The sequence below is a fragment of the Suricata suricatta genome, chromosome 7 (assembly GCF_006229205.1).
Source record: "Suricata suricatta isolate VVHF042 chromosome 7, meerkat_22Aug2017_6uvM2_HiC, whole genome shotgun sequence".
NCBI classification, from domain to species: Eukaryota; Metazoa; Chordata; class Mammalia; order Carnivora; family Herpestidae; genus Suricata; species Suricata suricatta.
The window spans coordinates 95,366,119-95,390,039 of NC_043706.1; the positions used below are offsets into that span (position 1 = coordinate 95,366,119).

Below are 23,921 nucleotides of genomic sequence, written 5' to 3' on the forward strand. Positions count from 1 at the left end.
AGCAAGAAACCCACTGGGAAGCTCACTTTACATCCATGTGTAAAATTCTCTGTTACAGTGTGCTTAAAATGCTTTTTTAAAAATAAACAGTTATGTTCTGTTGGCTTGATTTTATAAATAAACTCTTCCTGAAAGCATTTCTCTTTTTCAATCCAACTTGTGAAAGATGCAGTGTTTGCCATAAGAAATTGGAAAGGTGTTGCTATGGAAACGATATTTTAATATCATTTTAAAACACCAGTAGCTTCAAAGAACAATGAGGTAAAGAAAAAGTAAAGAAAAAGGAGGTGGGGAGAAAAGTACCCTAATATTTTACAGTGTAACCATTATAATCATGCTGAAGCACAGCTTCATTTACCTTTTTCTTTCTGTACATGGAAGGGAAAGTAGTAGGCAACATTTTGGGAGATAATAGGGGAGTATTAGAGAGGGCAAATTAATGCCAGCTATTTTGAGTAAACAGCTGTAAGCTGATCCTTCTTCCAAGAGTTAAAGAAGAAAAGGAGGAAGATGTGAGGGAAAACTATTAAGGAGCCATTGCCATTCATAATTTTGGAAAGCCCTTAGAATCAAAGTATAAGTATTCCTTCAACGCAAGCCTGAAGAAAATGGTGCTGGGGGAAGTGATTAAGTAATAGGTGATAACAAGTAAAACCTGAATATGTTCCCTACCTAATTAAAGATATTAATGTGGGTGTTTTCCTTAAATCTTATCTTTATTGGGTAGTTGAGAAAAAAAATTTTTTTAATGTTTATTTTTGAGGGGGGAGGGTGAGGCCCAGAAGAGAGAGAGATAAAAAAATCCAGAGCAGCCTCCTCATGGTCAGTGCAGAGCATGACTTGAACCCACCAACGGTGAGATCACGACCTGAGATGAGATCAAGAGTCGGAGGCTTAACCGACTGAGCCAGCCAGGTGCCCCAAGAAAAATGTTTTAAACTGGTGACTTAAGTTTATTTTATCTATATTAATAAGAAATTATTATTTGCTTATAGCAAACACATTATAGTTAAGTGGGAGAGAAGGCACTGTATACTTCCAAAATCTATATGCCCACAGAGCACGAGGCTCTTTGGTCCCCTGAGACAAAGACTTAGAAGGAACCAAGTCCACTGATGACAATCTTTTTGCTATAGAGCAAACAATATTTACTTCCAGGTTCTAACTAATAACATGGAACATGGAAGGGTTAATAACAATAATGCTTTATACTAAAATGTTAGCATAAAACCATAAAATCTACAAAGTACTCTCATATAAATTAAGTCAGATGCCATTTTTCCTCTAAAATATCAAGCTGGAAAGGATAACCATTACTACATGGCATATTTGAAAAGTATTAATAATCATATTACAGGTCAACAATACTGAGTTTAAATAATATGAACTTTTAGGGACGCCTGAGTGGCTCAGTCGGTTAAGCATCTGACTTCGGCTCAGGTCATGATCTCACAGTTTGTGGGTTTGAGCCCCACATCTGTGCTGACAGCTCAGATTCTGGAGCCTGCTTCAGATTCTGTGTCTCACTCTCTCTGCCCCTCCCCTACTCATGCTCTGTCTCTCTCTCTCAAAAATAAATAAATAAAATTTTTTAAATAAAATGATGTATTTTATGGTATGTGAATTCTATCTTGATTTCTAGAAAAGAAGAATATAACAGCACTGGGCTCTTTGCAGTCCCTCCCATAAGGGAATCCGATTACTTCAATACAATATGGTTGACTATGAAAATTAAATATGGAGGGGCGCCTGGGTGGCTCAGACAGTTAAGCATCCCACTTCAGCTCAGATCATGATCTCACAGTTCATGAGGTTGAGCCCCATGTTGGGCTCTGTGCTGACAGTGCAGAGCCTGGAACCCGCTTCAGGTTCTATGTCTCCCTCTCTGCCCCTCCCCTGTCCCTGCTCACACTCTTGTCTCTGTCTCTGTCTCTGTCTCTCTCTCAAAATTAAAGTATCATTAAAAACATTTTTAAATTATAAACATTTTTCAATATGGATAGTTACCTGGAAACCTATTCTCTTAAATAAAACCACCCAACTTTCTCTTTTCTATTTGTAAACTATCCTTTTATATTTTGTATAGACTATGAGTGGCACATCATCTATGTCTTCATGAAGAGAAAAGAAGAGGGATAATGAACAGCTTGAGCAGAAAGAAATATATAATAATTTAGACTCTAATAATTCCTTGAAATTTTAGTATTATTATATTTCTAGCTATATTACTATATCATCTTCAGTATCTTTCCCAAAACTAAGCAATCAAATCTGTGAAATTCAGGTCCCCACCTTTCCTAACCTCTGCACCTCCTGCCTACCTGTGCTCTTCTGCTCCGTGTATCATGCCATCAACCACCTCGCTGAGCAAGCTGATCAAGGCTGTGGTCAGCCCTGTCTGCTCTTGCATTCCCCATCACTAAATGTCTGCTTCCTCCAACCCCTTTTTTACACTCCGATACAAACCACTATCATTTTTCATTTTGGCTTCAACAAAAGCTTCTCAACAAGTCTTCCTACATCCACTCCTGCCCCTCTCCAGTCCACTGAGAAGGCAAGGATCTTTTTAAAATCGAACTCAATACTGTCTCTCTTAAAAACCGTCAAGGGCATGCTGATATTCTTGGGATAGGCCTTAGTAAATTTACAGTCATTCAAGACGGCTCCGGTGTAACACTAGCATTCTTACCCCCAACTCTTCCTTTCAACCCAACCATATTCGGTTTCTTTTGTTCCTTTAATGCACCAAACTCTTTAGATTTTATTTTGTATTTTTTATGCTACTAGTATTTTACTGAGGTATAATTTACTTACAGTAAAATGTACAACTCTTAAGCGATCAGCTTAAATTCTGACAAACATATACAGCTATTTAATCATTGACCAAATCAAGACAGAATACTTCCATCACCCCGTAAAGTTCCTATGAGCCCCTTTCCACTCTCCCCTTCCCCCAACTCCTACCAACCATAATTCTGATTTCTATCACAATAAATATTTCTATCATTCCTGAATTTCATAAAATGTGATCATACGCATATGTATTCTTTTGTGTTTGGCTCCTTTTATTCAACTTAACATTTCTGAGTTTCATCCATGTAACTGTATCAGTTTTTTTAGAGTTGAGTAGTAACTCTAAAACAGTATGTATACTACAAACTGTTTATTCATTTTCCTATTGATGGACATGTAAATTATTTTCTGATTAGGGCTACTATGAATAAAGCTGTTATAAACATTCTTTACCAGTATTCTGTACTCATATAAGTTACTTTTCTTGGATATATACATTTACAAATGGAATTGCTGGCTCACACAATAAGTCTTTGTTTAAATTCATCAGAAAGTGCCAAATTTTTTACCAAAGTGGCTATACCATTTTACGCTTCCACCAGTAGCAGTTACTCCAATATGGAGGGTATCTCCCCAACGATGGTATAATCACTCTTCTTAATGTTTGCCATTCTTTAGTCTAATTTTTTAATCAAAATAATACATTTATATTGTTCAAAAACAAAACAACATGGCAGAGACCATAATCAAACAATCCTCTGATCCATCCCTCCCCTTCCCGATATACAACTACTTTTAACGTTTTCTGGTTTGGATTCTCCTGATTATTTCCTATTTCTAAGTATTTATTATCACCGTTATGGGCATACCAACTTTAAACAGTATTGATTTTCTGATATAATAGATGGAAATAGTTCATTTACCACCTCCCATCTTCATGTTCCTTCTCCAGCTTCTTATACTCAGATGATCCATTTTAGTTCATCTACTATTTACTTAAAAAATTATACTAATTAATTTGATAGGCTTAAGAGAATTAAAACAGTATGCTTCTGCACAGCTGTTCATAAATAAAACTAAGAGCGTGCAAGCTCACTCTGTCTCACTTCTGGGCCTTCCTACATATTGTCTCCTCAGGCCAAATGCTCTTCCCCACGCCCTCCTTTCTCCTTTACCTAGCCAGCTCCTATGTGTCTTTCAGACTTAAACTACCACAAAATCACTCTGGAGCCCTCCCAGAATCCCAAGAACTGGTCTAGGTGGTCTTCCAACACTTTGTGTTTAACCGTATAGCATTGATTGCATAGTGCTGAAATTTGTGTTTTCTTATTGTCTCCTCCCAAACTAAACTTCTTGAGGAAAAATTAGCAACAATGCCTAGATTACAACAGATACTCAAGTATTTTGTGAAAAATCAAACATGTGAATAATTATTCATATAAATATTCGTTCTATTAATTATCCACTAAGTCACACATGTTTATGGGAAGGAGAATCAAAATGGGTCCCACAGGGCACCTGGGTGGCTCAGTTGGTAAAGCATGGGACTCTTGATACTGGCTCAAATGGTGATCTCACAGTCATGGGGTGGAGGCCCAAGCCATGCAGAGCATTGAGCCTGCTTAGGATTCTCTCTCTGCCCCTTCCCCACTCATACTCTCTCCTGCTCTCAAAACAAACAAACAAACATTAAAAAAAAAAAGAATGGATCCCAAACTTTAAATAATACAAACAGTCCACAAAATTTAATTTTATATTTCAAATAATAATTAGCCTAAGCAAAAGTTTAAAATCTACTACTGGGAAAACATCAGAACAAACACCATAGCCTTCAACTGTTAATACTGTTAAGGTTACAAATTCAAATAAACTGTTGCATTTATTCAGTAATTTATTAAGAGCTCATTTTGTTCCAAACACTGTACTAGACAGATTCCAAAGATTCAAGAGGGAATATATCAGATACAATCTCTGACCTAAATAGAATGAAGGCAGAGTGAATCCATACTAAAAAAAACCTTTAAAATGCTAATATATGAACAACAAAAACCCCACAACAATGAAAATTTCAATTCCAAAAAGTCCAATGGCTTGTTAAACTGTTTTCAAAAAAGCATTTGAAATTATTGATAACTTAATTGAGCAATTGTTTATGTAATGAAGGAGTTCCTCATGCGTCTGGGAAAATTCTGAGAATGAACCTACATACTTTACATAACTGGACAGATAGGAAGACAGTCTCAGATAAGAAGAAGAAAAACAGATAAAACAAGTACAGTCTTTGTGGAATCGCAAACAGCTACAGTCATGGAACAGACCTGCTACTGGCAAATGGTAGAAAAGAAGACAGAAAATACATTAAGAAGTAAGGCAGAAAAAAAAGACGAACAACAGATAGGCGAAGCAATAGGAGAAAGAGAAGTGAAACGAAAAATCAAAGATGAGGTAAAAATATTATTTAGCATACAAGTGAGCTTCACATTTACATTCTGGATTCAAGTTAAGAATTGGGGGAACAATTAGAATTTCTTTTCAGAATCTTCTACTGAATTGTAAAGTCCACGAGTTTAGCAACTTACACATACCACCATATATATTTAGCATGAAACAAAAAACAATGGTAGTTCAAAGGTACCCAAAACCCAATACCCACATGTGCATCATCTCAATTACATGCTCCACAATTAAGTATGCATCTCAGATCTGATTAGCATTTAAGTATTATTATAAACATGCCTAATTCAGATATATGCAAGTATGTTATTTCATTATAAACTACTTTGGCTTTTTTTATATAATAAAGGAATACAATCATTTTTTAGTTATGCATGAAAATAGGTTATATCATCTATGAATTTCAGTTCAGGGCAGTAAAAGAAACTATAGAAAAGTTCTTATAAAGGGAGAATTAGGTCAGCTGGGATTGAAAAGCAACTGCTACAGTTACTGGGTAACAAGGTATATGTGTATCTTTTTTTCTCTCTCTCTGTTTTATTTACTTTTGAGAGAGAGAGAAAAAGACAGCGTGAGCAGGGGAGGGTCAGAGAGAGAGAGAGACACAGAATCTGAAGCAGGCTCCAGGCTCTGAGCTAGCTGTCAGCACAGAGCCCAATGCAGGGCTCGAACCTATGAACCGTGAGATCATGACCTGAGCCGAAGCCAGATGGATGCTCAACCGACTGAGCCACCCAGGAGCCCCACGGTATATGTATCTTAACTTTACTAGATTAACAAACTGTTTTCCCCAGTGTTGTACTATAATAATTTACAATTCCACTATCACTGTATGACAGTACCAGTATGCCAAATCATTGCAAATATTGGAATACCATTACCAATCTTATTGTGGCCTAAGTTTCTATTTCTCTGACAATATAATTGAGTATCCTTTTTATTTATTGGTCATTAATGTTTCATTTTTTTTTAAGTTTTCATTTAACTTTCTAGACTCTTTTTCTATTGGGTTAAAAATACCCAACTTTAAGAATTCTTTCTGAGGGGGAATAAATTAAAGTGAGCACCATGCCAGCAATATCCAAAGAGCAAAACCACAAATAAAATTAGGCTTATTAATCAGATCATTTTAAAGGTGGTATGCACACTTATCAGAAAGGCAGACTATCTGGAAGGAAAAAAAAAGCTTTTTTTTAACTTACTTATAGAGGAAAAAAAAGTGATAAAACAGTTTATACTCAAACCTCAGTTGCTTATTATACTGCAAATAATATTTTCAAATATCTTTTTCCTTTCTTGATATCATTTTACTAATAAAGAATATCCAGCATGTTCTTGGGCAAAATTTAATCCTTTGGCAATTATTTTGTTTCGAATACTAATTTACTTTCAACTATTTGAATGCCCTGTTGTCTAATAATATCAGTAAAATCTGTAAACTGTAGAATTTCCAATTAATTAGAACAAATGTCTTTTTTTTAATGTTTTATTTATTTTTGATACAGAGAAAGACAAAGCATGAGAGGGGGAGGGGCAGAGAGGGAGACAGAATCGGAAGCAGGCTCCAGGCTCCAACCCCTCAGCACAGAGCCTGATGTGGGGCTCGAACCCACGAACGTGAGATCATGACCTGAGCCAAAGTCGGAGGCTTAACCGACTGAGCCACCCAGGTGCCCAGAATAAACGTCTTCTAAGAAAAGTAGCCTATTCAAACTTGCTGTTGGGGCAGGCGTCTGAGTGGCTCAGTCAGTAGAGCGTCCAACTTTGGCTCAGGTCATGATCTCACATTCGTGGGTTCGAGTCCCACATCAGGCTCTGTGCTGACAGCTAGCTCAGAGCCTGGAGTCTGTCTTCAGGTTCTGTGTCTCCCTCTCTCTCTGAACCTCCCCTGCTTACATTCTCTTTCTCTAAAATAAATAAAACATTAAAAAATTAAAAAACAAAACAAAGTTGCTCTTGAGTATGCTCAAAGGCTTATAAACCAACATTTATGTTCTATCAGCTTATCTCATTCCTGTTACATGCTGCCCTTTATAATAAAATAGTATTATCTGCTTTTGACCAATAATCTCCATCCTTTCAAAATAAGTCTATTAACTCTAGCTTGTATCTGTTCAAGTTCTACTTTATCTTGACTTTGTACCAATTCTGATTTTTTTTTATTATTTAAGTCAAAGACCTATATTAAAAATGTGAACAGCTTATGTCACCAGAAAAAGAGATATAGGGCCAAAAGAACAGAATAAATGTGAGACTATGTCATTATGAGAATCCAGTGGTACTTGAAGTAACTAAACTCCTTTGCCTAATTATGCTAACTTCTTAGCTATTACGTGTTACTGTATCAAAACCTTACTTGTGGGCTTTCCCCTGTTTCAGAAGCCCATCACTTTAGATCACCCTGTTCACTAGCTCTCTCCACCGCTCAAGACAGCTACTGACTGGCCAAGTTATCTCCATTCCTCACTGACTTGGTTACTGTCTGAAACTCCACCAGCTGCCAGGTCTCCTGGCCTGCCTTAGCTCCGTCATTACCCCTTCCCTCCTTACTTTCTCCCAGGCAAAATCCCAGTTCCCAGTCCTCACAGCTTGGATAATACAATTTCTGTTCTTGCCTCTGGCTGCTGTAAAACCCCCATAACCTCTGACACTATGGCTAATCTTCCCCAATCCCTACCCTAGTTTCTAATGCCTCAGACCCCTGGCCATGACGTGGACCTGAAAAGCCTGTTTCCATTTAGAAAACTATAACAAGGCAAGACATAGCCTCATGTATAAGATTTTAATTATGAGCATGTTTCTCCATTCAAACAATAAGTAGTTCTCAGGAACTGCAGTACTAGAGTACCATAACTCAGTTATCCATAGGCTAAACAGGTTTTGGTGTGGTGGGCCGGTAACCTGTGCATGATTTTTAACAGTGTTCTTGAGGAAAAAGGCATTTCAAACAACTGGCTTAAAAGTAAAGACCTCCACCTTCCCTCAAAATACCAGTTCTGTATTCTTTCAGCAAGCAACACTATATGTTACAAAGAGTAGTGATCAATTTCTGTTAAATGACTGAAATACTAGAAGGAAGGGAAGTGGTGCAAAATTGTATCTGCTGCTAAGTATACTGTAAATATAATTCAGCATTCACAGACCACAATGAAGTAACTAAATTTTTAAGGGTGTATTTACTGGCCCCCTATTTATTATTACTGATAGAAGCTAAGGCCACCAACAACTTCCCTTACCATCACATTTACAAATTCAACTTTAGAAACAGGAGGAAACCTAATCTTCATTGAGAACTGATTATGAACCAAAAGGCTTACATGCTTTAATTTATCCTTACTACAGTTCTGTGATACTAGGTACCGTTTATCCCATTTTAGACATGAAGAAACTAAGGTTCACAGAAATCCGATACATTGACAGTTGGTTTATAGAATTCATAATTTTTATTAGGCCAAAAAAGAAAAGAGGGATTAGATGTTTAATTCCAAATCCAAATAAATTAGAATAGTCTGAAGGATGAATTAGAAATAAAATTACAAATTAGCCATATTTTAACCCATTAGTTTGGATGCACTGTGCACCACTAAAATACATACAAAGGTCAGACTCTGCGTTCTTAAAGGCAACTCCTCCCTCCTAAGAACTTTTCAAGATTCTTGAACATGTATGGAAAGAAACCCTCTATCAAAATATTTCGTGCAATTTAGCTGATATTCCTGGGAGAGGGTAGAGCTGAGAATGACCTGGAACATTCCCAAAGAGTGGAAAGAATCTGAGAAATCTAGGCAACCTGTGGACTGCTGTATGGCCTGCTTCCTGGGAAATGCCAGTCCTAGAAGCAAATCAAGACATAAGCTGATTCCCTGTTAAAATAGCTTCATCTTTAAATTCCAAGTATACTTCAATATAATTAAAATGGTTTCCCTTCTATAGCTACCTAAAAAATGGGTCTTTGTACCAAGAGACACTTCCCCAAGATGTTCAAGAGCAATGGTGAAGTCTAGACAGGACTCCAAGTCCACCTGAACCCAAAGTCCATATTTTCTCTCACTTTACAATCTGAAACCAAAGGCCCTATTTCTTAAAATACTGTTTTCCTACTTCGATCTCTTATTCTGAATCTAGAATTACCAAATTTAAGTTAAATTTTATAATTTTGTATTTTATGTAATAATACATTTTAAAAATTAAGTGTATAGACTCTTACAAATAATTTCCTTTGGGAGCAACCTGGGAGGCTCAGTCGGTTAAGCATCCAGCCCCGACTCAGGTCATGATCTCCTGCACCAAGAGTTCGGCTCTGGTGGTGTGGAGCCTGCCTGGGGTTCTCCCTCTCCCTCTCCCAGCCCCTCCCTCCGTGCGTGCATGCACATGTGTGTGCATGCCTGTGCGCACGTTCTCTCACTCTCTCAAAATGGATAAACTTAAAAAGTAATAATAATGGGATGGGGCACCTGGTTAGCTCACTTTTTTTTTTTAATTTACTTATTTGAGAAAGAGTGCCTGTTTGAGAGGGGAAGGGTCAGAGAGGGAGGGACAGAATTCCAAGCAGGCTCCACTCTGTCAGAACAGGGCCCAACCCAGGAGATCTCACCAACCATGAGGTCAAAACCTGATCTGAAACCAAGAATCAGACACTCCACTGACTGAGCCACCCAGGCGCCCCTAAACAACTATGACAGACAGTCATGTTAAAATCTACTGGGGAAAAAGATCCTTTCTACCCTTGGTGGTTTTCACACAAAAAAATTTTAATACTACACTTTAACTTTGTCTCCTTCATAGGAAGTTTAAAAAACCTAAACTACACACCCATTTCCACAAATCTATACTTCTATAAAACTAAACATATACGTAAGGAAAAATGTGTATTCTGTGCAACATAAAAGCAACTGAGATGATATAATTAAAAAATCTTCATGAGAATAAGCAGATATTTCTCAACTTTCAATATGTGAAATTTAACAAAATAGTTTCAAGTTTAATAAAAAGAGGGCACCTGGGTGGCTCAGTTGTTTAAGTGTCTGACTTCAGCTCAGGTCACGGTCTCACAGTTTGTGGGTTTGAGGCTCATGCCAGGTTGTAAGCTAATGGTGTAAGCCTGAGTAGGATTCTCTCTCCCTCTCCCTCTCTGCCCCTCCCCCACTTGTGCTTTCTCTCTGTTTCTCTCAAAAATAAATACACTTTAGAACAAAAAAGTTGATGAAAAGAAAATATTTTAATAAGAATTGCAGCCTTGCCCACAAACGGGGTAAAGTTCTTCTCAAGGAATCCATAGCAAACATATATTTTATCAACTCCATTTCATAAATTTAAAAAAGCAAAAGCTCGATGACAGGGGAAACTCCCACTGAAGTTTGCACAGAGGCCTGTTACACCACCATAGTGGCAAGACAGGTGCGGAAATGGTGGCGGGTCTGCTAAGTGCCGCTCCCCCACGCCCGCTCTGCGCTATGCAGGGACAGTACAGCTGTCGCCGGCAGCACGGGAGCATCAGCGCAGGGTGCCGGTGTTATGTGCACTCTCGACAAAACTGTACAGAAATGAATGCGGAAGTGACAAATGAAAGCCAGCAGTCAGGCAGACAGTCTGACAGGAAGTCAGGTTTTCTGTTTCTCTTCCTGCCTCAGCCTGTGCCCTCTGCCCTACTTCCCCTTATTCTCCTTTGAGTCGGTCTTCACTTTCTTTCAGAACATCTCAGTATTTTAAAGAATACTCAGGAAGGTTTTTTTTTAAGATTTTATTTATTTATTTTTTAATGTTTACTTTGAGAAAGTGTGTGTGTGTGCGCGCGCGTGCGCGTGTGCAAGTGGGGGAGGGGCAGAGAGAATGGGAGAGAAAGAATCCCAAGCACACTCCATGCTGTCAGTGCTGAGCTCCACTCAGGACTCAGTCTCACGAACCATAAGATCAGTATCTGAGCCAAAATCTAGTTGAAACCTTAACTGACTGAGCCACTCAGGCACCTTAAGATTTATTTTTAAGTAATCTCTACATCCAACGTGGGCCTCAAACTCACAACCCCAAGATCAAGAGTCGCATTCTCTACTGACTGAGCCAGTCAGGCACTCCCTTGGGAGTTAGATTTTTTTTAATCTTTCTTACAGCCCACAAAACCTAATCCAATTAATAAATGTTCTACCAATTTATTTTGATAACTGAAATTTACCTTTGTATCACTCCAGATAAAATTCCATTTTATATAAAATTAGTGGAATTTCCACTCTTAGGGGAAAACCAGTCCGTATTTTTGCAAAGAAAAAAGTCTAGAAGACTATACACAAAATATTAATAGTGATTATTTCTAAGTTAGCATAATAGATGCTTTTAACATACTTTTCCTACACTGTCTGAGAATTTTCTTTTCTTTAAGTCTATTTACTTAAGTAACCTCTACTCCTAATGCAGCTCTTAAACATATGACCTGGAGATTAAGAATTGAGTGTTCCTTAGACGGAGCCAGGCAGGAACCCCCATCTGAGAATTTTATAATGAACATATTTGAATTTCATAATCAGGAATCACATTAATGAGATGTGAATTAACGGCATTTACCACATTTCTAATCCAGCAACCTTATGATTACATAGGACACAAAGGTAATAAACTTTACATTAGAACTTCCCTTAAATCTCAGGCTAAAAATGCTAATGTTCACATGTTCCTGAAATGTTCATCACCTAGAATTTCTCCCTGTGATGGCAGATCATAAACTGGAAAGCACTACACAAAGGTACATTAAGGTTCAAATGAAATTTAAATGTGATATGGCATTCTTTATTAATGAGACTTGAAGTAATAATAATACATTTTAGTTCTTTTAAAAAAATTTTTTAATGTTTATTTATTTTTGAAAGAGAGACAGAGTATGAATGGGGGAGAAGGAGAGAGACAGGGAGACACAGAATCTGAAGCAGGCTTTAGGTTCTGAGCTGTCAGCACAGAGCCCAAGACAGGACTTGAACTCACAAGCAGCAAGATCATGACCTGAGCTGGAGTCGGACACTTAACTGACTGAGCCACCCAGGCTCCCCCAACACATTTTAGTTCTTAATCTTCCCATTCTATACACATTCTTCCAAGTTCATTCCATCGCTACAAGTTCTTTGGCTTCTTTTCTCATCTGTCAACCCTGCTCTCAGAAATTCTTCTATGGGCAACAGTTCCACCATTTTGGAGTAGTGAGTGAAATGTTCCTAATGTTCTCCACATGAAGAGCCTCTTACCTACATGAGACTAAATGAACTAGAAAATACTAGGAGTTATGTATATCATGGGATAGAGAAGAAAAAAACCAGAAACAAGCTCTATCTACACTTTAATTTATGGTGTTATCTAAACTTTCCTCCATCTAGCCATCCCTCTTCACCCTTTGATTCTCAGCCAGCTTACACTCTCTGTCCTATCACATCAAACAGAAAGATCCAATTCTGCCTTCTTATACTGGGCTGCTAATGAAGGGAACCGTACAATCATGCAGACCGGTCCCATGACTCACCTCTACTTTAGATGGGCTACAATGCTTCTATAATCCTATCTTTGATCAGCAAATTTTCACATATCCTTCGTCAATTACCTCAGATACTTATCACTTAAAAGCACACCCACGAAAAAGAGGCACACAAAAATGTAACTACCTCATCATCTCCCTAGCAAACTGACATACATTGACACCATCTTTTCTTCTTTCACTGGAGTTTCAGAGGACAAACTCACTGTTCCATTTCCTATTCAAAGTCAATACCTCCAGCTATGCTTGTGATCCACTGGTTTTTACAAACTCCTCATTTACAGACCCTTTACCCACTAATAAATCCATACAGCTTTACTGATTCTCCCCCAAATTTTAAGCATACCACTTACGAGCTTTTTTGTACTACATACCCAGGAAACCATCATGACAACCAATATGATGAAGATTTACATGGTCTCCAAAGACACCTCATACTCCTTTGTAACATTTCCCTGTTTCCATTCCCTTTCTCAGGCAATCACTGACCTACTATCTACCACTATAGATTGCTTGGCATTTTCAGAATTTTTTATAAATGGAACTAGGTAGGAAAAATGTAACTAGGAAAAAAAAAAAGACTGTAGCTATGCCCATGTGCAGAGCTGTGAGCATGTCCAGGAAATAGCTAAAAAGGCTCTAATTTCTCATCTCTAAGGCTATAACAGCAGGATATGAAGGCTAAAGCAGAGTCTCAAGTTAAACAGCAATCAGATACCACTGCACATCTATTAGAATGGCTAACAGCCAGAACACTGACAACAACAAATGCTAGCAAGGATGCAGAGCAACAGGAATTTTCATTCATTGCTGGTGAGAATACAAAATGATACAGCCACTTTGGACAATAGTTTTGTGGTTTTTTACAAAAGTACACAAACTCTTTCCATACAATCCAGCAATTGTGTTCTTTGGCATCTACCCAAAAGAACTGAAAGTTATGTCTACAAAAAGCCTGCACACAATGTTTACAGCAGCTTTATTCATGATTGCCAAAACTTGGAAGCAACCAAGATGTACTTCAGGAGATGAATGGATAAACAAACTATAGTACACCCAATGAAATATTATTTAGTGCTAAAAAGAAATGAGCTACCAAGCCACAAAAAACATGGAGGAATGTGAAATTACCATGTCAAAGAAGCCAATCTGAAAAGGTTACCTACTCTATGATTCCAACTATAGGACATTGTGGAAAAGACAAAACCATGGAAATAGTAAAAGGATCAGTAGTTGCCAGGGGCCAGGGCAGGGGTGGGGAGAGTATAGGATAAACAGGCAGAGCCTAAATGACTTTTAAGGCAGTGGAACTATTCTGTATGCTACTGTAACAGAAGATGCATGTAATTAAACATTTGTTCACACCCACAGAACATATAATACCAAGTGTGAACCCTAAGGTAAACTATGAATTCTGGATATCAACGTAGGTTCAACAGTTATAACAAATCTACCACTCTGGTAGGTATGCATGTGTGGGGTAGGGAATATATGGGAAATCTCTAATCTCTAGACTTTCTACTCAATTTTGCTGTAAACTTAAAACTGCTCTAAAAAATAAAGTCTGTTAAAAGAAACATATGGCAGGGCGCCTGGGTGGCTCAGTCAGTTGAGCCTCTGACTCTTGGTATGGGCTCAGGTCATAATCCCAGGGTCACAGGATTGAATCCCACATCTGAGTCTGTGCTGAGCATGGATCCTGCTTGAGGCTCGCTCTCTTGCTCATTCTCTCTCTCTCTCTCTCTACCTCTCTTTCTCCCTCTCCTTCTGCACCTCTCCCTGGCTCGTACTTGCTCTCTTTCTTTCTAAAAGAAATAGAAAAAGAAAAAAAAATATGGAAATTTTGGAGTTGAAAAGTACAATAACTAAAATAAAAATTTCAGCAGCATATTGGAGTTGGCAGGACAAAGAATCAGCAAATGTGAAGGTAAGCAATTGAAAGTATCTGTACAACAAATAGAAAAATATAATTAGGAAAAATAAACAGAGCCTCCGAAACCTATAGGACCCCATCAAGCCTATAAACATGTATATGATGGGAGTCTTAAGAGGAAAGGAGAGAAAGAAAGAGGCAGAAAGAACATCTGAAGAAATGACAGCTGAAAACTTCCAAAATTAGATGAAAAACAGTAATCTACAGTCCAAGAACTCAACAAACTCCAAATAGGATCCACGCTTACACACATATAGTCAAACTGTCAAAAGACAAAGACAAAAAGAGAATCTTGAAAGCAGCAGGAAAAATAACTCCTCATGTACAAGAGATTCTCATAAAATTAACAACTGACTTCTCATCAGAAACTATGGAGACCAGAATGCAGTGGATTAATATAGTCAAAGTGCTGAGGAAAAGACTGTCACACCTGAATCCTCTATCCAGTACAACTATCCTGCAAAATCAAACAGAACCAGGTGAGGAAGGAAAACAGAAGAAGCAATTATGACATTCCCAAATATAAAAATGAGAGAGAATTCATCCCTAGCAGATTTGTTTTGTAAAAATATACTAAATGGAGACCTTCAGTTAAAATGAAAGGACTACAGACATTAATTCATCTACACAAAAAATAAAGAGCTCTAGTAAAGGGAAAAACAGGGATTAAAAAAAGAAAGCATAAACGTATTTTTGTTTATAACTTTTTTCTTCCATATAATCTAAAAGACAACTACATAAAGTAATAATTACAAAACTGTGTTAGGAGGCTTATACTGTACAAAGAAGCATGTATGCACTTAGCCATCACATAATAACATCTATGCTAAACTTGTGTCTAAATCACTATCACACTGGGGCTAGGTCACTCAGGTAGTGATAAAATACTATCCAGACTAGAAACTACATACACTCTAAAGGTCTATTAAGCAAATTCTCACTAAAAATATGAAGACTGTGATGGGCCATGCTTGTCCAGCTTCTGACCAGCAAAATAAACAATCAACAAGTGAAAAGGTGACTTACAGAATAGGAGAAAATATTTGTAAGCCATATATCTGATAAAAAGTTAATATCCAAAATATTTCAGAAACTCCTGCAACTCAATAGCAAAAAACAAAACAAAAAACAAAAAAATCCAATTAAAAAATAGGCACAGGAACTGAACAGACATTTTTCCAAAGACAACATACAAATGGCCAGCAGGTATATGAAAACGTGCTCAATATCATTAATCATCAAGGAAATGCAAATCAAAACCACAGTGAGATACACTTCACACCTGTATAATGACTCCCATCAAAAAGACAGGAGATGGGGGGCCTGGGTGGCTCAGTCGGGAAAGCATCTGACTTCAGCTCAGGACATGATCTCACAGTTTGTGAGTTTGAGCCCCACGTTGGGCTCTGTGCTGACAGCTAGTTGAGAGCCTGAGGACTGTCTTCGGATTCTGTATCTCCCTCTCTTTCTGACCCTCCCCTTCTCAAACTGTCTCTCTCTCAAAAATAAATAAAACATTAAAAAAATTAAAAAGACAGGAGATAACAAATGCTAGTGAGAATGCAGAGAATAGGTAATCCATGGATTCCTCATCACAGAGAACTCTCTGTTTCAAAAAGGACATCTACAACTGGGCTTTCATTTCCTAGTAATCAATATCTTAAATATCAGGGGGTTTTTCCCCCAATTAACTCAGAGGAAGTGAATTAATGTTATACTCAATTATGAAACAATAAAACACCAAAATTACATACCATATTCATATTCGAGATAATAATGTTTAGAATTTTAGAAAATTAAAAATCACTTACCAAATGCTTATTCTGATTGGGCATTACAAATACCACTTTATAATTAATAGAAAACTGCCAAATTGGAATTTTTAAAAATAATATACTCTAAACCAAACTTTGGATCATGAATGCTAGTAGAATTTCTTAATTCTGTTTATTCATTTATTTATTCAACAAACATTCACGGACCACCCGCTGTATGCCAGGCACTACTGCAGGAACTGAGGGTGAAAAGACTTAAAGTGTGCACAGTCTAGAGAGAAGCTCCCATTCTGAAAGCAAAGAGTTTACGCCTAGAAGAGACCTTATAATTCCCTAATTTCACAAATACGGAAACTGGCACTCATAGCTAACTAGCCACTCAGGCCAAGAGGCACTTAGGCGTACAGGTTTCCTGACTGGTGTGTTCTCTGCACCACACTTTTCTTTGACGAAGAGTTTTGGTGGAACACGCCCATCTGTGGAATGCAGAAGCATGGACTGTGGGCAACATACACAACAGTTACCACATTACAAACAGAAGAACCTGATGGATGCAGACAGTATAAATATTTAACAATTTAGAGACCAAATTCCCTAATAAATGTGTTATCATGATAAGGCCCCAATAAGAAACTAAAGAACTAAAATAATATAATAGTAAGCCTTCTAAGTCATAATTATGTTTTTTCCTCTGTTTACTGACCTGTTAAATGTGCATATTAAAATAATTTATTTCATATGATTGTTGTGAAAATTAAATTAATTAATACTTGAAAGCACTTAGTAAGCTTGGTATCTACTGAATACTTAGTAAATGTTAGGTATTCTTATAGATAATCATTTCATAAATGTACAAGTATGTCATATAAAGGCAAAAAATAAAAAAAATTATCTTTCTTTAAGGAGTTATCCTATTATTATGACAGTCTTACTTTTCTAACAACTAGTAAAATCTAGTACTAAAACATGTGTTTCAGAAATATTTTATGTGCACAATATCTAATAATCAGAAATAATATTTTATGTGCACAATATCTAGTATCACCCCTTTCTCTAGAAACAAATCAGTCCTAAAAGTATAAGAAAAATGGACATTAAATTATTAATTTAAATTATTAATTATATTCATTCACAATTTAAATTAATTAGATCATCTTTTAGTTCAGTATTCTTAAGATTATATAAATCCTAAATAGTATTAAGAGAATGTTTAAAGATGACTTTCAAATAACTAAAAAGTTTATGCAGCTTTTCTCAGATAAAATATCATTAAGCTAATAGGCATCTATGAAATAACTATGCATGTAACATATCAATGAAACTATTTTACATTAATATCACTTATCATCCAATATCCATGACAAAATATATAACATATTGATATCCACTTACTGCAATCTCTCTACAAGCCGACATGGATATTCCTGTGCCTTCAATTTGCTTCAATGCATATTCCTTTTCATCTTTTCTGCATATGAACAGAAAAAATTATTTTTTCTAAACATTATTTTCAGATTCCAAATTATACCACAAAAACAATAAAAATGCACCAGTCTCTCAGTGATATGTAAACACTCTCACTATGAATGCACCACTTACTGCTTCTGATAATATTTCAACTACGAAATATGAAATACCAAAAAAAATTCATGTCACAATGAAAACACTAAACAGAGCCAAAACACAAAATTCAAAATTGAAACAGGATACTAAACACAGCACTACTTTCAAAAAGTAAACAAGCATAAATATAAACTCAAGCATATTGCAAGATAATTCTACTCCTGTCTTAATTATCTGGAATTTATGAAAGCATTCTGTTATAAACATTAACTACAAAAATAAATGACAGATATAATCTTCTATATTAGTTTAAAGAAACCTTATAGTATACAATCCATTTAATAGGAGGGAAGAGCTATAGATGAGTGTCAACCCATTGGGACACCCTAGTTCTGACCTAGGACAGGGGACATTCAAAAGTCCTAAGACCTCAACCAAAAGCTTTGGAAAGACTTTAAAACTCTAGCCACCAACATCTCATTCTCAAGAACTCTAGGAAATCCTAGTAGTTACAGGGAATTTTCCAAACAATGTAGGTAGATTTAGGAATTCTAGGAGATCCCAGGAGTTACCAGGGTGCTCAACCAAGGGAAGACAGCAGTTTAATAATGGTGATACTGTCCGTAAAAAATAGCAGCACCGAGTGGCCAGAGTAACACTGTATCCACAAGGTACTGACACCAGAACCAGCTACACCAAAATGTCAAAAACGTGGTTCATATTGTGGGTTGTTCTAATAAAAGGAGTATTGTCCACACCCTCTGAGTTTTGTCTTTGATTATACTGGAGCCTCAACAAGCTTTTCATGTCATGATGGTTTTCTCAAATGACAGCGCCTACATGCTGCCACATCTGTCCCACGTACCTACCCCTTATGTTCCCCATTCTGTGTTTACTAGCAGATAAGGCAATTTAAGAGGGTATTGAGAATATGCATTTTAAAAACATCATTTTACAGGCCTTTTGAAGATTTTCACAATCCTCTGTTTTGGGCACACAAGTGAATTATAGTTACTTTTTCCCATAATCTTTTGAAAATTAAATCCATTTTTCTTACAATATATGGCTTTCAGGAAATAATTAAGCTGCATTTTAACAAACAGAAAACACACCAGATATATCAACAGGATAGACTGTTATGCAATTATTAAAATGATAATCATGACTGTCATTGGAAACATGGAAAATGTTTACTATGAATTAATAAAAAGACACATTATACTATATAAAATACACATATGTCTAGACATATGCTGAAAATAATATAAAAAATGAAAATCAGTTGTGTTGAAATGTAGGAACTTATGCTAATGTTATATTGTCTTTTAAATTAGAGTTTAAGAAATTAGAATTAGAAAAAAGCCAAACTAATCTGATCCTCTGAAAACAGTCATGTATTAAAACAATCCTTAGTATTTTCAAAGTTTTATCTTAGGCATGTTTTAAAAAGCAAAGTCAAAACTAAGGAAAGCTTAAGTGATCGTTTTTTTCCTTTTCCTTTATCCTGTTTCCTCCAAACATAAAGCTAGACTTTTTTCAGACCACCCAGAAGCCACTAAGAAGTACAAACTTCAGGAGACTGAATGTAATTAAAGGCAAATGTCCCCACCACCTTAAATGTATGTGTAGGCACATGTGGAGAGCACTTATGTCTGAGATGCTTAACACAATGCTTACCATGTGAATTTCACATTTAGTTATTAATTTAACTACCAAGTATGTATTGCTAAATATTTAAGAAATTTATTAAATTCTGAAAACAAAATTACATAAGCTTTCTGGCAAAACTTTCAATGAAATCATAATTTTTTTAAACAAAAATATTTTATTCTCCAGTTCCCTAAATGAAGTGTTCCAGAAGCTCATGTAATTGCATGGATTTATTTTTAATACAGTAAAGAATATTACACAATCTGGATAGGTTATCGTTGCTATGGAAACTATAAGATTTTTTTTTTTTTTGCAGGAAGTCAAAAAGTGCAAAATTAACACATCACACTAATGACTTTTGAATTTCACATCCAGGCTGTCAAAAGAATTTGAAAGCTTGAGCAGAAGACACTGAAGCATCGGCCTTTACTATGAATTACATGGATGGGATCTAGGAACAAACCTGGCAACTATTTCACTTAATAAGTTTAAATATAACTTCCATCTGCTAAATTAGCAAAATACTCAAGAATCTGCAAACTTAAGGTTTATCTGCAGCTTTGGAATTGAGAATGAAAGAAAGTGCATATATCCTGACCATTTTTCTTGTATATTAGCTGTCAGACAATAAGCGATAATGTGGCACCTCTGAGGTTCACCATATGAAGAAGTGGCAGGACTTTTTCCACCACTGTACTATGTCAATGCCAGTCTCTGGGCAGGAGCCAATTCCTTAGTTATAAAAACTACACATGCGTCCTTTCCCACAATGCCCACAAATATTTCAATGATTAGTACATGGGGCAGAGACATTTTATTGTTTTTAGCAGATGGGAGTGTTGCCCTTCTCGGGGACTTTCTCCAAGTGGTGGTGATAATTCATACCCTACAGCTTATGTGTCTCAGGCACACATAATATAAAGTATCATAAAGATATAATTTGCTCTTTGACATGACAAGGCTGAAGAACAGGTGAACCTAGTGAACCTACACTGCTATGACAGCCTCGCTTTTAGAGGCAGCTGACTTCTTCCTTAAAACTATTTCTACATTACTTTTACTTTTAAATAAAACATTCTTTACTGTAATAAAGTCAGACAAAGCAATTCCAAAACCTTCAGAGAAACTGCTTTCTAAATTTTGGTGCACATTAGATACGATGGTTAGAGCAACTGCCTATTGAAAATAATCAATGGAAAAAAAAATTTTTTTTTTAAAAGGGTGGGGACGCGCCAGGGTATTTCAGTTGGTTAAGCATTTGACTTCAGCTCAGGTCATGATCTCCCAGTACATGAGTCTCAGCCTGGAGCCTGGAGTCTGCTTCAGATTCTTGTCTCCCTCTCTCTGCCCCTCTCCCACTCATCCGCAGTCTCTGTCTCTCAAAAATGAGTAAACGTTAAAAAAATTTTTTTTAAAAGAAAAGAAACGAATCAAAGGAGGTTACTAAGTAAATCCAGGAAGACTCCAAAACATATAAATCTGTAGCATAGACATGGATATATTTAATACATAACTTTGTAAATTTAAAGACATTTCTTCTATATGGCTGTCATGTGTATCAAAACCATGCGGCTTCACTCTCAGCAGTGACAAAGAAAAACAATTATTCAATAGGAACATTATGTAATAACAAAATAGAAAAATAAATTTGGCAGTGACTGCAATTCTATTAAATTTTCCATCAGAGACACTATGTTCTGGAAAACTCGTGATGCAAGCAATTCCATAGATAGTAGAAAATATAAGAAGCATATATTTGCACAAATTGGAGAAATTGTTGTCTTCAAAATGATAGCTTTGTCCCAGGCAGAAAACCAGGCTCAGTAGAATTTAAATGTAATTCAGGGAAGAATTTCTCAAGCTTGAAGAAGCAAGTTCTGGAACATCTCTTAAATAAAATATTAGAAACTGGCTTAATGAAAAAAGATAGTCATACCTTTCAATAATGTCCCAATTTGGTGACTAGCCTCCAATCACATTTAGCAAGGTGAAGTACCATTTGGCAGCCTATAGGTATAAGTATAGCTAAGGTCTGGCCAAAACCTTATTTGTTGGCCCAAGTGATTTCGGCTCAGACCATGATCCCAGGGTCATGGGATTGAGCCACACATCGGACTCCAGGCTGAGTACATAGCCTGCTTAAAATTCTCTCTCTCAATCTCTCTCTCTCTCTCTCTCTGCCCCCTTTCCAACGTGTGCTTCCTCTCTCGCTCTCTAAAAAAATTAAATAATAATAATAATAATAATAATAATAATAATAATACCAAGTGTCCAGATCAGCCCTGGACCATTTCTGGTCCTAAGGATCTATGACAGACAAAAAATTAGAAGCATCTTTTAAGATAAGATGAGGAAATTCAAACTCAAGCAAGGCTAAGATAAAAAAAATTTAAGTCTTCAAACTAACATAGTTAAATCCTTTTTTAGTTTGTTTAGAAGGAAAACAAAAAAAGGCTTACTATTTTCTTTCACATCAGCCAACAAACTACTGAGTAAATAATATGTGTCCTAACACTGGGCCAAATTCTAAGGATGAACAAATTTAGAGACTGACTACCCAGACATCATGGAGTTCACAATCTACCTGGAAAGGGATTCTGGGTGGGTAGGAAATATAAACCAACAACTCTGATATGACTTCCATTGTGTGCAAGAGGTGTGCATAACAGGCACAGAGAGAATGAGAATAGTATTTCTTTCAGAGCTTTAGGGAAGATAACTTAACTACCTGAGTGATGCCTTTAGGGGAGGAGTTCCCCCAGGAGAGAAGAGATGGCGGGGCCAGAGAACTGGAGGCAGAAGTATAGCATGAGAAAAGCTGGGGCATGATGCAAAGGAGCAAGAGAAGGATAGAAAAGTAAGGGAAGGGACCCTATGAGTCCTGCAAAAGAGCCTGTGCTTCATATGTCAACAGTGGGCAGCAAAATGTTTTTAGAACAGAAAAGGTACCTGTTAAGAAATCTTTATTCAGAGAGATAACTGGTAACTCCAGGGCAAACATCTAGGAGTCTGTGTCAAATGTCCAGACAAGAGAAGATGAAGTAGATTAGAACAAAAGCAGACGAGAACAAATATGGATTCAAAAGACATTTCTGAGTCAGAACTGATAGAATTTAGTAACACATTTGCTTCTGTAGGTGAATGAAAGAATAAAGAGGGATAAAGTTTCCAATTTGTCTAATCATGTAAATGATAACACCCCCAACCAGAAAACTGATGGCATGAATAAATGCAGACCAGGGAATATAAGATTTTATTGTAAAGACAATGAAAGTGATGTATAAAGATTAATCTTATTAGGAAGGACTGAGAGAGGTATGAAAAACAATTAGGACATTGTAGCAATGTGTGAGTAGGTAAGAACCTGGAATAGTTTACTAGAACCTTAGCTCCAAAACAGGTTAAGACAACTCTATTAAACCCTCCTCCTTTTAAAGACGAAGAAGCTAGGCAAGCAGCCAGAAGCAGAGTTGAGACAAAATCTTCTAGTTTCAAGTCCAACACTCTCCATTACACAGTGGACACCATAGACTAGAGAAAAGAAGGAACACTGTGACCATCATTCTATTTGTGATTTGATTGTTTTCATTTTTGCTTTTTTTAGAGAGCAAGAGCATGAGTTCTGGGGGAAAGGGGCAGAGGGAGAGAAAAAGAATTCCATTCAGGTTCCGCACTTAGCACGGAGCCTGATGCACGGCTTGATCCCACAACCCTGGGTTCATGACGCAAGCAGAAATCAAGATTCGGACACGTAACTGACTAAGCCACCCAGGTGCTTTGTGACAGTTGTTCTAAAAAAAAAAAACCTTTTAATGTTTATTTATTTTTAAGAGAGAGACAGAGACAGAGTATGAGTGGGGGAAGGGCAGGGAGAAAGGGAGATACAGAACCCAAAACAGGCTCCAGGTTCTGAATTGTCAGCACAGAACCCAATGAGGGACTCATAAACCACAAGATCATGACCCAAGCTGAAGCCGGATGCTTAGCCAACTGAGCCACTCAAGTGTTCCCTGTGAGTCAAACAATTAATAAACAGTGAAGATGAAGAAGGCTGAATGAAGAAGTCTGAGGTTCTCGGCTTGGTTGATGATATCATTAAGAACAAGACTTAGGCAGATCTTAAGACGGTTCTTAAGCTCATTAAAGACTCTTTTAGATAGAAAGAAACTCCAATGGGGCACCTGGGTGGCTCAGGTGGTTAAGCATCCAACTTCAGCCCAGGTCATGGCCCGAGCCCCACATC

At 36.9% G+C, this 23,921-nt stretch overlaps 1 protein-coding gene across 3 annotated transcripts in view; it reads right to left on the reverse strand.

The window, feature by feature from the left end:
- CDK19 (cyclin dependent kinase 19) overlaps nt 1-23,921 on the reverse strand; it is a 180,559-nt gene that overhangs the window by 96,752 nt on the left and 59,886 nt on the right. For all 3 annotated transcript variants that reach the window (XM_029944497.1, XM_029944498.1, XM_029944499.1), the window contains one exon: nt 17,858-17,933. In XM_029944497.1, coding sequence (XP_029800357.1) covers nt 17,858-17,933 — 76 coding nt within the window. The remainder of the gene's footprint in view (nt 1-17,857; nt 17,934-23,921) is intronic.